General features: G+C 43.6%; 1 protein-coding gene across 4 annotated transcripts in view; it reads left to right on the top strand.

Annotated features, from left to right (window-relative positions):
- Positions 1 to 14,074, top strand: part of LOC147013767 (rho GTPase-activating protein 7-like) — a 136,434-nt gene that overhangs the window by 56,362 nt on the left and 65,998 nt on the right. Inside the window, exon 1 of one of the 4 annotated variants that reach the window (XM_085850966.1) lies at positions 12,249 to 12,270. The exons of the other annotated variants lie outside the window; for them this stretch is intronic. Coding sequence (XP_085707092.1) covers positions 12,264 to 12,270 — 7 coding nt within the window. The 5' untranslated portion in view covers positions 12,249 to 12,263. Of the gene's footprint in view, positions 1 to 12,248; positions 12,271 to 14,074 lie in introns of those variants that run through there. 4 annotated transcript variants of the gene reach the window in all.

The raw sequence follows: 14,074 nt of genomic DNA, 5'->3' as shown, positions 1-14,074 counted from the left end.
GCCACACGTCGACAAACGTTACTTTTAAGTTACTCATAGGCTGAAAGACGTCGGTATAATGGATCGTCCTTGCGTCAGCGTCCACGGCCACGGCCAGGACACTTATTTTCAGCATTCTTCAAACTTTCTTCGGCATGACGAGGATGTTCACACTTCAATGTCTAGCTTGGCTATGATTCCAATTGTCCATCGGCAGCGTCTATTTAAAATAGTCGAGTTTGAGCGTTTTAACACGTTCAGAAGAAACGCTTCAAATTTCCAAACCCCAGCGTCAAAAAACAAAGGCGAGTGACAGCAATTTAAATCGTTCATTGTAAACAATGAAAATAGCTGAGTGGTACCGTTTAAAAGTCGTTGAGTGTAAAAAAAATCCAATTGTTGAGCGCAAGCGTCTATTTTCAATAGTGGAGTTGCAGCCATTTAAATCGTTGAGTTTATCATTTAAATCGTTAAATCGTTAAACGCAAGGACGATCCTTCATAACCCACACCCTCCCCCTCGCACTCACCTACTACTGCCAACATGAACAAACTACTACTAATACTAATACTGATACTGATACTGATACTGTTACTGCTGACATGGACATCGACTCAAAAAGGACTCGAAAACACTGTTGGGTTCCCCTTCTATGAGCAGCATTTTTATATACCAATTCTCAAAACCGCTGGGAACACGTCTTTATATGGCAGTTGTAAGCTAGAAACACGTTAATTTTTTTTTCTCGACCGGAAGACGTCATTGGAATACGTCTACATACGTCGATGTGTGTTGGGACTACGTAAAGAATTGGTTCAAAGCACGTCAAACATAAGTTAGAAATAAGTTTCGCGTAAAAAAGACATTACCGCGACGTGTTTCGACTTATGAGTAGCTTATAAGTAGCCTTTGTGGACGTGTGTAAGCGTCCGCATATCGTGTGTAAAACTTATCCCCATCACATGCGGAACGTGTGTCATACGCCGAGTACGTCGTAAAATTTTGAACATGTTTAAAATTTCTTGACGTACTCTACTTACTACGACGTATGATAGCGTACTTTAGCGTTGTACTCACGTATACCAAACTTACTCATACCGTATTTGATGTGCCCCAACGTTTTAGACACATTTTTCAGAGGTCGGCATACGCTGGCAAGATCGCCAAGGTGTGACCGCGATGTTGACACTTCCATTTCTACGGCAGTTATGATTCGAATCGTTGTGCGTCAGCCTTTTAATAGGCTACGTCACGACATCGTCGGCGATGCGTGCAACGCGCTATGCCTAAAGGCCCGGTCACACCTTGACGTTTTAGCCAGCGATGGCATCGTATTAAAATGTATGTAAAACGCTGGCTTACGTTGAACTTTTGATGTTTTTTTTTAAAGATTCGGACGTATTCATAGCGACTTGGTCTTATGTATAACGCATTAGTAACGGACACAGAACGTTTCGTTGTGTTATAGATAACTTATACCAACGAATGCTGAACCTGTTGTCGGCCTACACAACCGATGCCCAACGATAGTCTAACTCAGGCATAGCGCGTTGCACGCATCGCCGACGATGTCGTGACGTAACCTATTAAAAGGCTGACGCACAACGATTCGAATCATAACTGCCGTAGAAATGGAAGTGTCAACATCGCGGTCACACCTTGGCGATCTTGCCAGCGTATGCCGACCTCTGAAAAATGTGTCTAAAACGTTGGGGCACGTCAAATACGGTATGAGTAAGTTTGGTATACATGAGTACAACGCTAAAGTACGCTATCATACGTCGTAGTAAGTAGAGTACGTCAAGAAATTTTAAACATGTTCAAAATTTTACGACGTACTCGGCGTATGACACACGTTCCGCATGTGATGGGGATAAGTTTTACACACGATATGCGGACGCTTACACACGTCCACAAAGGCTACTTATAAGCTACTCATAAGTCGAAACACGTCGCGGTAATGTCTTTTTTACGCGAAACTTATTTCTAACTTATGTTTGACGTGCTTTGAACCAATTCTTTACGTAGTCCCAACACACATCGACGTATGTAGACGTATTCCAATGACATCTTCCGGTCGACAAAAAAAAATAAATTAACGTGTTTCTAGCTTACAACTGCCATATAAAGACATGTTCCCAGCGGTTTTGGGAATTGGTATATAAAAATGCTGTTCATAAAAGGGGAACCCAACAGTGTTTTTGAGTCCTTTTTGAGTCGATGTCCATGTCAGCAGTAACAGTATCAGTATCAGTATCAGTATTAGTATTAGTAGTAGTTTGTTCATGTTGGCAGTAGTAGGTGAGTGCGAGGGGGAGGGTGTGGGTTATGAAGGATCGTCCTTGTGTTTAACGATTTAACGATTTAAATGCAAAACTCAACGATTTAAATGGCTGCATCTCCACTATTGAAAGTAGACGCTTGCGCTCAACAATTGGAGTTTTTTTTACACTCAACGACTTTTAAACGGTACCACTCAACTATTTTCATTGTTTACAATGAACGATTTAAATTGCTGTCACTCGCCTTTGTTTTTTGACGCTGGGGTTTTGAAATTTGAAGCGTTTCTTCTGAACGTGTTAAAACGCTCAAACTCGACTATTTTAAATAGACGCTGCCGATGGACAATTGGAATCATAGCCAAGCTAGACATCGAAGTGTGAACATCCTCGTCATGCCGAAGAAAGTTTGAAGAATGCTGCAAATAAGTGTCCTGGCCGTGGCCGTGGATGCTGACGCAAGGCCGATCCATTATACCGACGTCTTTCAGCCTATGAGTAACTTAAAAGTAATGTCTGTCGATGTGTGGCAACGATCGCGTAACGTGCCAACAACACGTTAATCATAGGTTAGAAATAAGTTTCGGGTACGCTAAACATTACCTCGGCGTGTCTCAACTTATGATTAACTTACAAGTAGCATGTGTTGACATCTGTCAACGATCGCAGACCGTGCCTACAACTTGTGGCCAGCATAGCGGAATGTGTGAGTCATACGCCGGCATACGTCGTGAAATTTCAACATGAAAAAATTTGAGGACAACCAAAAAGTACAACGTTTAAAGCCAACGTACAACGACGTATGGCAGTGTTTTTCAGCGTGCTCTCTATGTTATCAAAACTTACCCATAACGTATTCAACGTGTGCCAGCGTTTTAGAAAAAAAATTCAAAAATCGGCAAACGTTGGCTAAAACGTCAAGGTGTGACCGGGCCTTAAGTTAGACTATCGTTGGGCATCGGTTGTGTAGGCCGACAACAGGTTCAGCATTCGTTGGTATAAGTTATCTATAACACAACGAAACGTTCTGTGTCCGTTACCAATGCGTTATACATAAGACCAAGTCGCTATGAATACGTCCGAATCTTTAAAAAAAGACATCAAAAGTTTAACGTAAGCCAGCGTTTTACATACATTTTAATACGTTGCCATCGCTGGCTAAAACGTCAAGGTGTGACCGGGCCTTTAGTTCCACAGATCTACTGTTCTGCAGTCATGGAGAAGGCATTGTTACCACTCGTAGGCAACTTTCCATCCATCCCGTCTCTGTGCAGGTGGCGTACTCCCATTCTGGAATAACGTTTGGTTGAGTAGACACTGAGCTTGGCTTTTTTTTCTCCAATTTTTGTCCAGTGGAGAAATATATTTATTACAATAAATCACAAGCTCTCTACCAATGAGGGCAGACCCCTTTGTATCAGATTCTTTACAAGGCTATAAGTCCTCATCGATTTTTAGATAAAATCATAATCAAACTAGATATGGATGACCTTGTCCCAAGCCGTATTTTACCATGATGAAAACCATACTACACTCAATTTGATGTACAAAATCACTCCCTGATTGCGCGTTGAGTTATCCGGATTATGCAAGTGGGTAATCGTGGCATCCTTGGTCCCCTCCATGTCGGGCTGGCCGTGTCAAACAGTAAGTATTGTGGGTCACACCTTAAAGCGAAACTTGGTGGGCAGGTTGGGTGTATGACGAGGAAGATTTGATTCGATTGCGGATCAGATCCGAATCCAGGTCCAGCCGATATCGGTGGAATACAAAACGTAAACTGTTCAGCCTGGCGGAGGAGGTATGCGCTGTACGGAGTGTCAAACTAGTTTAAGCTGAGTTCATCTTGCTCATGATGGTGGCCGTAAGTAAAAACATCAACTTGTTGGATATGACCGTACATTTTGGCCTTGGTACCGAGGTGTATTATTTTGAGAAGCTTTACCATCTTTGGGCTAAAGTACATACCGTACTTAACTTTGTCAGAATGGGTGGGGTTTGTTTTGACATTTAAAAATACAAATGCCTTTTTTTTTTAACAAACAAACCCAAATTTAAGACTGAAGCTTCGAATGCCCATCCAGCATTTCTGTTCTTCGAGCCTGGTCAAACTTTTGAGAGATATCAGCAAACAAAGCCAGTACATTAATAATGTGAAGCATGGCAACAAAATCCCTCTGCATTCAACCAAGTCCGCCTTCACTAACAACCAGACAACACACACGTCACGTACCACGATACACGGCCTAATTTGACGTCTTTCGTGGTTCAGAGGGACCGAGCGAGATGTAATTCATTGTTGTTCGGATTATTTTTTTTCTGCAAATTTAGTTGTTGCCCATTCCAAGAGTTTTAGCCGTTTGTTGTCCCACAACATCTTCCGACTGAAGGAACGTTGCTGCAATTTCGCTGTGTTTTTTGTGTGCTATCATTTGGCAGCTTGATAATAGGCTGTGCAGTCCCATGGTGACATTTTTGGATCATGGTGACACCACATGTATTGATTTGGGATCAATTTATGATATGGTCTCTGTGTTCAGGAACGGAGAGTCAGCTTCAAGCTGAAAGTGCACTGAGTTCACGAAAATGTCCTTACCTGGTCCTCCCCCCCCCCCAAAACATGAACCAATCACCTGAGTTATCACAGACAGGTTGAAGTCCGTAAAAGTTGAAACACTGCAGAGGAACCTTAAAACTAGGAAGAATAATTTGTCAGAGGTCACGAGACTCATTAAGGAATAACATCCAAGACAAACAGGCCACTCCAACTATGTGTCTCATGATGTCACTGGAGTTATTGTTTCATTTTCATTGAACGATTATTTAGCACACTTCTCCCTTTGTTGTCTACACAAGCCATCACGGGACAGGCTGTCACACTCATCGCTCACCCTGACCCACATGTGATCTCTCCACACTCTTCTTTTTTCACCCGAGCCATCACGGCACAAAACACAGTCCTCTTGGTGATCTGTCTGTCGTTCACATGATCTCCAAACATCTTTCATGGTTTTTTTGGAGGATCATACGATTTCACCACATTCTTCGAAGAATAGCACATCATTGTTTGTCCGAAGCGCCACGTTGCCGGGTCACACTTCTCAACACCAATGACAACATGGTGGAGCCTTCTGCAATATATATATATATATATATATATATATATATATATATATATATATATATATGCCGGGCGTAGTGGCGTGCGCCTGTAATCCGGCTACTCGGAGGCTTGGGTTGGAGGATCGCTTGAGGACGGGGGCTCTGCACTGGGCAGGGTGGAGAGCAGCCTGGAATCATGGCGAAACCCAAATCCTGATCCCTGTGTCGTAAGAGGCGACCAGGGTTGCGTCAGGAAGGGCATCCGGCGTAAAACCTGTGCCAAATCAGTATGCGGATCATAACGGATGATCCGCTGTGGCGACCCCTAACGGGAGCAGCCGAAAGATGAACAACAACATATATATATATATATATATATATATATATATATATATATATAGTGGTGGGCTTTGGATCCTTGGGTCCTGAGTTCAAATCCCACTCAGCTGTTGAATTAATACCATGTGGGGTTAACTTGACCTGTCATCCTTCCGAGGTCGGCAAAATGAGTGCCAGCATGCTGGTATCCTGTGTCGGAGTGGCCAACGTGCCAACATTTTGGTGCCTCTGTTCATATCTTAATGCTTCATTCTTAAAGTAACCATAGCCAAACCGTGGTAAACTCATTCGAAGATCTCAGCACCCTCACTGGAAGAGCTAAAACTTGTCAAAAGGCTTTTACACAAAGACATTCATTATACTCTCCGGGAGACCTTGCAGTCACAAAAGGGTCGCTGAGGCTGCTTGTGCTTCATTCTATGCCCTTGTACAGGTCAGGAAATGGGCCTTTCTGTCATCTCCGGCTCAGGACTGTGACTCGGAGTCAGAGACCAGGCCCTGGGGCAAGGCCGCGTGACTGTGCGCCTGTGGGTGTGAGTTGTGTTGGAATGAATGAACCAACTTCCATTGATCTCATCATGAACTCACAAGACCCTGGTACACACACACACACACACACACACACACACACACACACACACACACACACACACACACACACACACACACACACACACACACACACACACACACACACACACACACACACACACACACACACACACACACACACACACACATTCTCATCTTGTCCATGTTATAGCTGATTTACATTAAAACACACAAATACAGTTCCAATCAAATCACAGCCTGGAAAGGAACTGTTTTTTGTTCCAATCATCACAGTTATACTTTTTACGTATACAGAGTGCAGTGTGCACATACACAGATAACGATATCTGGGTTTGAGGGTTGTGGAGTAGCAGCTGAAACCTGAATCCTACCCAGATTCCTCCTGATGGCTTCGTCTTTGTTCTTTCCTTCTTCGGGTTCCTATTGGTGACTCCATTGCAGTATTTGGTCTTCTGTTTGATTACCCAAGCGATGGTTGGCTGCATCATCAGCTGAGGGCCATCATTATTGAAGATTCACCACATTTTGTCTCGGTGCCTCTCATGTGTATTCGGTGAGCCTGCATGCAGATCCTGATGCAAATACGTCCAGGCAGCCATGAAGAAGGGAACTCAGAACCAAGCCAAGCGATCATCCGTCAGGATGCTTCTCAAAGTGGCAGTTCGAGGGAATTGCAAGTCACATGACTTCATGCTACGTCGAATTGATGACATCATTGTTCTCAGGAAAAACAAACAACTTAACATGGTAAGTGAATCACTTCGATGTGCACAATGGAAACGTCCAACAGTGGACAGGATACAAGGAAATCAGACACAGGTGGAGGTCATTCGGCCCATCATGCCTGCGCCACATCAACAGCACACCAATTTATCAACACAAGATCCAAGGAAGACGTCCACAAACCTCAGTTTATGATCGACGAACAACTTGTTTCAATTGAATGTTATATTTTGAACACCGCGGTAATCGGAACATGAATCGAAAAACGAACCCGCAGTTTAACAGTACTTTGACTCTGAATTTGTCCCGATCACACATGAGCAGAGAGGACTAAGATAATACTTTTCCTCTGTCTGCCTGTCTGGGAATCAAACAAAATTTAAAAAATCATTCCAAACAGGAAACTTACTTTCTTTTTTAATGACGTCATAAAGGACACAAACATCAAGCACGAATGACTAATAGTGGGGCAACTTAGCTAAATATAGCATAACAATTGTGCATTTTTTGAGGAAAGCACCAAATTTGGCACACTAGTCGCCTATCATATTATGAACAGATTTGGATATTAGGCCATCTCAAATTCAGCCATTTTCCACTGCCATCAAAAATTTTGAGATGGCCCAATATCCAAATCTGTTCATAATATGTTAGGCTACTAGTGTGCCAAATTTGGTGCTTTCCTCACAAAATGCACAATTTTTATGCTATATTTAGCTAAGTTGCTCCCACGAGCAGACATATTGCAATAAATGAAGAAATTTGGACATCATTTTATCCGAAACCGCTCAACAAAAAAATTGAAAGTTGGCATATGTCATCAACTCCCCATGGGGTATCTTGGGTGATAATGATGATGTCATCGGTGAAGTGGTGTTCCAGCCATAGTTGGTTGAATTGAAATATTTATCCGAAAAATCTGAAACTTCATATATCTGATCTGTGAACGATGTGAGTGAAGAATTCAATTTATGACGTTCATAATCCATGCCAAGAAACTATGTGACATAATAGGGTGCATGGATGATATGGGTATATGGGCCGTGATACCAGTGGCCAGAATAGTGGCATCTTCTGTCAATGATGATATATTTGTTCAGAATGAGAGCTCGAGGTGAGACGATGCGCTGTACGAGTGCCATTCTAGTTTGTACATGTTAATTGTTTTACCTTTGATACTACTTATCAACTTATGATAGTTTTCATTTGTTGGATTTAAAATTGTATGCCTGGTGTTGGCTTAAAGGTTAGAGGGTGCGCTTGGATCCTTGGATCCTGAGTTCAAATCCCCCTTGGCTGTTGAATTAATACCAGGTGGGGTTGACTCTGCCTGTCATCCTTCCGAGGTCGGCAAAATGAGTGCCAGCTTGCTGGTGTCCTGTGTCGGAGTGGCGAGCCGTCGAGGATTGTGTCCATTCGCCAAGGAGACTGCTTAGGCAGCACCAAGGCTCTGCACAGAGTATGGTCTCAATGGATGGATGGATCCTATGTGCTGACATAATAAATGTAAGCTTTATATATTTGAAGATCAAAAGTAAAAACAAAAAAAACTTATTCACATTCTCATGGGTTGCTGGGCAAGGCTATGAGGCAGAATTTATCATTTTAATTCGACAAACTTCGGTCCTCTCCGGTCTCCCCCCCCCCCCCCCGATACTCTGTCTGCGATTTGTCCCCCTCCACATTTCCGCAAGGTACTCAAGGTCTGCCAACAACCCCCTTCTGGTAAAACTACCAAAATCACGAATCGCTGCTCACCTTCACTCTTTCATTCCTCTTTTTTCCCGCCTTTGGAATAAACTCCCTCACTCTACTCAATCCCATTCTTCCCTCCAGGCCTTCAAAACAGCTGTTCACCACCACCTCTTATCTTCATCCCCCATCCAAAACCATGATCTTTTCTACCTCCATTAATCCACCCAAGCCCACGTCCTTCAAATTCTCCTGCTTTCCTTCCTGAAAGTCCCTGTAATGTCCATCTTGTATTCCCCCACGTTCCCCATCCCATTCCTCTCCCTTCCACACATCTCCCAATGTCTCTGTTCCCATGCCTTCTCATTGTGATATGGAGGGTGGATGACAATGTGTCCATGTGGCAGATGACATTTTGTCCCAGATTGTGGAGCAACGTCTGTAATAGGACTCGATCTGGCATCCTCACCCATCACAGTTATGGGTGCACCATTTAGCAGTATACTGTATAAGCCAGAAGGCTTCAGTCACTGAGTGGATGGAACAGTGACGTGTTGCCATGACGAGCCCCAAAAAGGACAAAACTAGTCGGTAGCTTCGCTTTTCATTTGTTTGGTGGCAGCATTTGACCCGGGCGTCTTTGCACTGCGAGAGGCCCTTCTTGGGCTGCAGTCGTGACGTCTTTGTGACGGTATCATCACGGCATTCGTCCAGGTCTGAGAACTTCATGAACCATCTTCACATATCTTTGATACAGTCCGCTGCGCAGAGTGAATTTTAATAGTGTGCATTAAAAATCCAACTTTATCGTTTACGACGTATAACCAATCCTTCTGGTGGTTCATCACCTGTTTAACTCCCACATACATTTTTGAGTCGAGCAACTCCACAGCGTTAGTCCATTGGCGACATTGCAATTACTAACCGTAATTGAAACTGCCACTCAGTTATTCTTGCAACGGGGTTTACGACGAGCCTGGTCCTCAAGACGGGGTTTTGTATCAATTCCTCCATCTTTCACTTTTGGTACTAATGTGGTAAAAGTTCTGATATTTGAGCCATTTGGCTTTGAACATCATTCCATGCAGTGAGCAAAAAGTCCCGATTTAGTTGTGGGGACTTATTTGTCGCCAAAAGCGACTTTGCCAGAGGCTTGGTTTCACGCCAGTCTTCGGTGCATCTGGCTTCTGCAGGATCCCACCAGCCTGTGCTGACAAGGAGCAGTATTGCCACTGATAGGATTTCAAAGACACATCCTCATTTGGCACACTCCATGAAGAATTCCTGGCTGTCTCCTGAAGGCCATTTAAAGCTGTCTCAGAATCAAGATTTGGGAATTGAGCCGACACCAGTAAGCGTGGAGTGGTGGTTGCGATGCCTTGCGGCCAAAATCACCGCCGCCTGCTTTCAAAAGTACGCAAACAACCAGGAGGGGAACAAACGTGCTTTCATATGTATATTTCTTTTTCGTCACCGAGAAACAGAAAACGCTTCTTGTCGATTTCCTCGGCTCGGGGTGTGTTCAGGTCCCAATACATGTGGCCCAGTCATTCACATGAAGCACTTCCCTGGTGGCATTTTGCAATTAAGTTGTAAGAACTACTCTTTCGTGCTAAGCTCACGCGTCACGTGTGTTAAAAGTTTTCAACACTTTTGCTGCTTTGACTGGTGAATTTTTGGTTTATTATGGTTAGTAACAGTTTGGGGTGGGTGGACAATACACAAGAAGGATAGGAGGAGGAACGCAACAACTAATAGCCTGGAGAGGAACAGAATGAGCATGTGTAGAAGACACGGTGGACGTGCTTTGTTGAACACACGAGGTAGTGATGGGCAGCACATTTGAAAGACCGAAGTGAGGAAGACGAGAGAATAGACACAGCGAGACAAATCCACAATCGGGAGAATTCGGAGGGGACAGATGAATGCAGGTGGTCAACAAGCCCGGACCTTTTTTTAGGGTGAGCAGGTGAGGGTTTCATGAAGAATGCATGTGACTTTGGTTTGCTTGGGATGACCAAGGTAGGACCGGAGGAACAAGGCCAGATATGAGATTGCATAAAATAGAGAGATCACCAACTTGCTGCCAGTGGGAGAGTGACGGCTCTCCGTTGGAATGTACCTCTCGTGTTGAGATTCCAATGATGCGGAAGGCCTTGTTTTTAACCACTACAAGAGGAGCAAGGTGGGAAGCAGGAACACCAGCACGCAGTGGGGAGCCATGCTCCATCGAGCTCCATATAAAACCATTGTGCACCGTGATGAGCTTTGTGTCACTCAGGAATGCCTTCACTTACAGATCCTACACATTCCTAATGTAATTTAACTGAACTCGAGTTGCAAATTGTTTTTGTTTTTTTGTAAGGCTCACTTGGATGGGTTTTGAGGGTGGAGGAGCAGCATCTGAGACCCGAATCCTATCCAGATTCCTCCTGCGTACTCCATTGCTGTATTTGGTATTTTATTAGCGCCCTACTAGTTTCACTGGAGGGGACTACAGGTTTGGCTTGCTGTCCGTCCATACCACCTGAGGTTTTTCAGACTTTTTTTTTTCCCCATACCCTTTAAAATATTCAACTGAAACTTGGTACATGGCTTTACGATGATAAGATACAGAACAAGTTCGAGTTTCAGGTCGTTTCATCAATTTTTCACAGAGTTATGCCCTTTTTGGACGAAGAAAATATCACATCGGTAGGGGGACGTGTCCTGCAAAGCAATTCTCGCTCTTGTTTCAACAGAGATGGATAGATATTACTCATCATCTGTCTCGTCTGTTTTTGATCGAGGATGGAGTAATATCTGACGACAAAACTCTTCCGCTCCCCAAGGAAGACGTTGCATTTCCAATGGCGAGTTAAGCCAGTTGTCCTATCTGATAGTACTCGCACGTCAATGTGAAAAGGAACTTGTGTGTGTGGTACCTTTCAAAAGAAGTAGGTCTATTATTCGCTAGTACATTGACTAAATTTTTCATTTATTTATTCTCTGGACAAATATTAACTTAACAATAACATTGCATAACAAGGGCTACAGACAACACCAACCTTCAGACTGTGGATGAAAATTTCTCTTTATCAGGAGGAATGAAAACAAGAGCATTTGTAATATTGTTGTCAAGTACAAATATTGATTGTTTTTACTTCCTGAAATATTTCCTGAAATCGAGGCTCATTTAAATGAGGTGTGAGATCACACCTGGGTGTGTATTTGAAGTGTATTTCGTTTTGGATCGGTGAACAACAACAAAAAATATGATTTCTTTGTCCTGCTGTAAAATGTTTCATCATCATCTGGCATTTACTCGCCCATCTGACATTTTTATTATCAACCATCTTGTTTTGCTGGAAAGGGATTCAGTTTCAAACTGCCACTGAAGCCACTGCAGACCTCTCTGATCGTTCCGAACGCTACCATTTCCCGACTGTACTGTTAATTGTTTTTGTTTACCGTTTCAGTCCAGGCTCATTTCATCACATCTCCAAGCTGTTTTGACAAATGGAGGAAACACAGCAGGCATGTCTCACTGAACCATCTCAAGAATGGCGAAAAGATATGAATGAATCATGAATCACGATGCTGGGTATCTTCTCCATTTCGATCACGCGCTTTGTGCTTAATTCGCTATTGTTGATACACAATGGAATACAATACAAGCACACTTGTATCACTCAATGATCTCGTCCATGAGCCTTAAACATTGGAGTATAAAGGTGACATTGACGATGGAACAGCTCGGCTTTGGTGCGGTACCCACGATGTTTGTTCATACACTGTTTGAGGATTGAGTGAATGAGTTTTGTTTTTTTTTTTGTATAATTCACTGCTACAACCAACCTGTAGCCTCCTGTTGCTCGACACGGCATGCCAGCTATCGTGCGCAGCCTGTGGCTGTTGGTTGCATAATTTTATGGTGGCGCGTCCGTGCCGCTCATGCGGTGCCCCTGTTACCAGTAAGCTGGTACTCATTTTGCCGACCTCGGAATGATGACGGAGTAAAACCACAAAACCACGGTAAAACCACATAATCCGCAAAGAACAACCGTCCGTCTACCACCCAGACGATTGTTCCCGCTAATGCAAACCATTCAACCAGAAGGCACGTGATGTGATCGGCAGGTAAGTCGAAACATGTGGAGTGTGACGAACATTCCCCCCGATCTCCATTGGACAAAGTCCTACACCAATGAGTCACCTCCCACCCGGAGGCCTCAGCCCGGTGACTCACGTGGTCAACATCCGGGTAAACATCAAACGATGCCGCCTATCCGGATTTCGGGCTTTGTTGCCCTCATCAGGATGGCATACCGATAAATATCTAACCAATGATGACCACATTTGTCGTTTAAACATCATATGCACCTCTTGAATGTTATGGTAAGCATCATCAAGGATTATGTCTTAAATGACAAAAAAAAATCTCACACGGTATGTGTAGGACTATGTCCAATGGAGATCGGAGAAGTGCTCGTCACACTCCACATGTTTCTATTTACCTGCTGATCACACCATGTGCCTTCTGGTTTAATGGTTTGCACGAGCGGGAACAATCATCAGGGTGGCGGACGGATGGTTGTTGTTTGCGGATTATGCGTTTTTTCCGTGTGAGACATAATCCGTGGCGATGCTCACCGTAGCGGTCAGGAGGTGCGTCTGATGTTTAAACGATGAATGTGGTCTTCATTGGTAAGATATTTATTGGTATGCCGTCCTGATGAGGGCAAATAAGCCTGGAATCTGGATAGACAGCTCCGTTTGATGCTTAATTGATGTTGACCATGTAAGTTTTGTCTGAGAGAATCGTAGGGCCGAGGCTTCTGGGTTGGAGGTGACGTTTTGGTGTAGGACTATGTCCAATGGCGATTGGGGGAGTGCTCATAACACTCCACATGTTTATACATGTATATTTTTTTCATATATATATATATATATATGTAACATAGTTTACTTCATAGCAAACAAAATACAAAATTAATTGTCATTCAACCATCAGGAGGACTTCCACCGGAAAATCGGATGCTCACGTGATACCCCTGTTGCCGAAGCAGGACGTTTTGTGCCACTGCCAATGCCATTCGTGTATCTTTCACTTCCACCAAACTCTCATATTCATCTGATGTACCACGGATGTGTCTGACTTCCTTGTCCTCTTCCATTGCTTTTGTCTTCCTGGTCTTTCTTAGCTTCAAATAACAGGTCATTGAAGTTTTTCCAGAGAAGCATGCACTTGTACGTAGTCATGGCGCAGCTGTGGCCACATCACAAGCATCTGGTGATGAACTCGTGTGAAGAACAGGCCCGGGTTGAGAAAACAAGGAAAAAAACAACATGATGAAACGCTCCCTCGTTTGACTTGTCTCCTACCAAACGAGGCGTGCGTGGTTTTC

This window comes from Eptatretus burgeri, chromosome 13, assembly GCF_056783735.1.
Source record: "Eptatretus burgeri isolate ZD-2024b chromosome 13, Ebu_testis_v1, whole genome shotgun sequence".
Taxonomy (NCBI): domain Eukaryota; kingdom Metazoa; phylum Chordata; class Myxini; order Myxiniformes; family Myxinidae; genus Eptatretus; species Eptatretus burgeri.
This window is presented reverse-complemented; position numbering and strand designations above follow the sequence as displayed.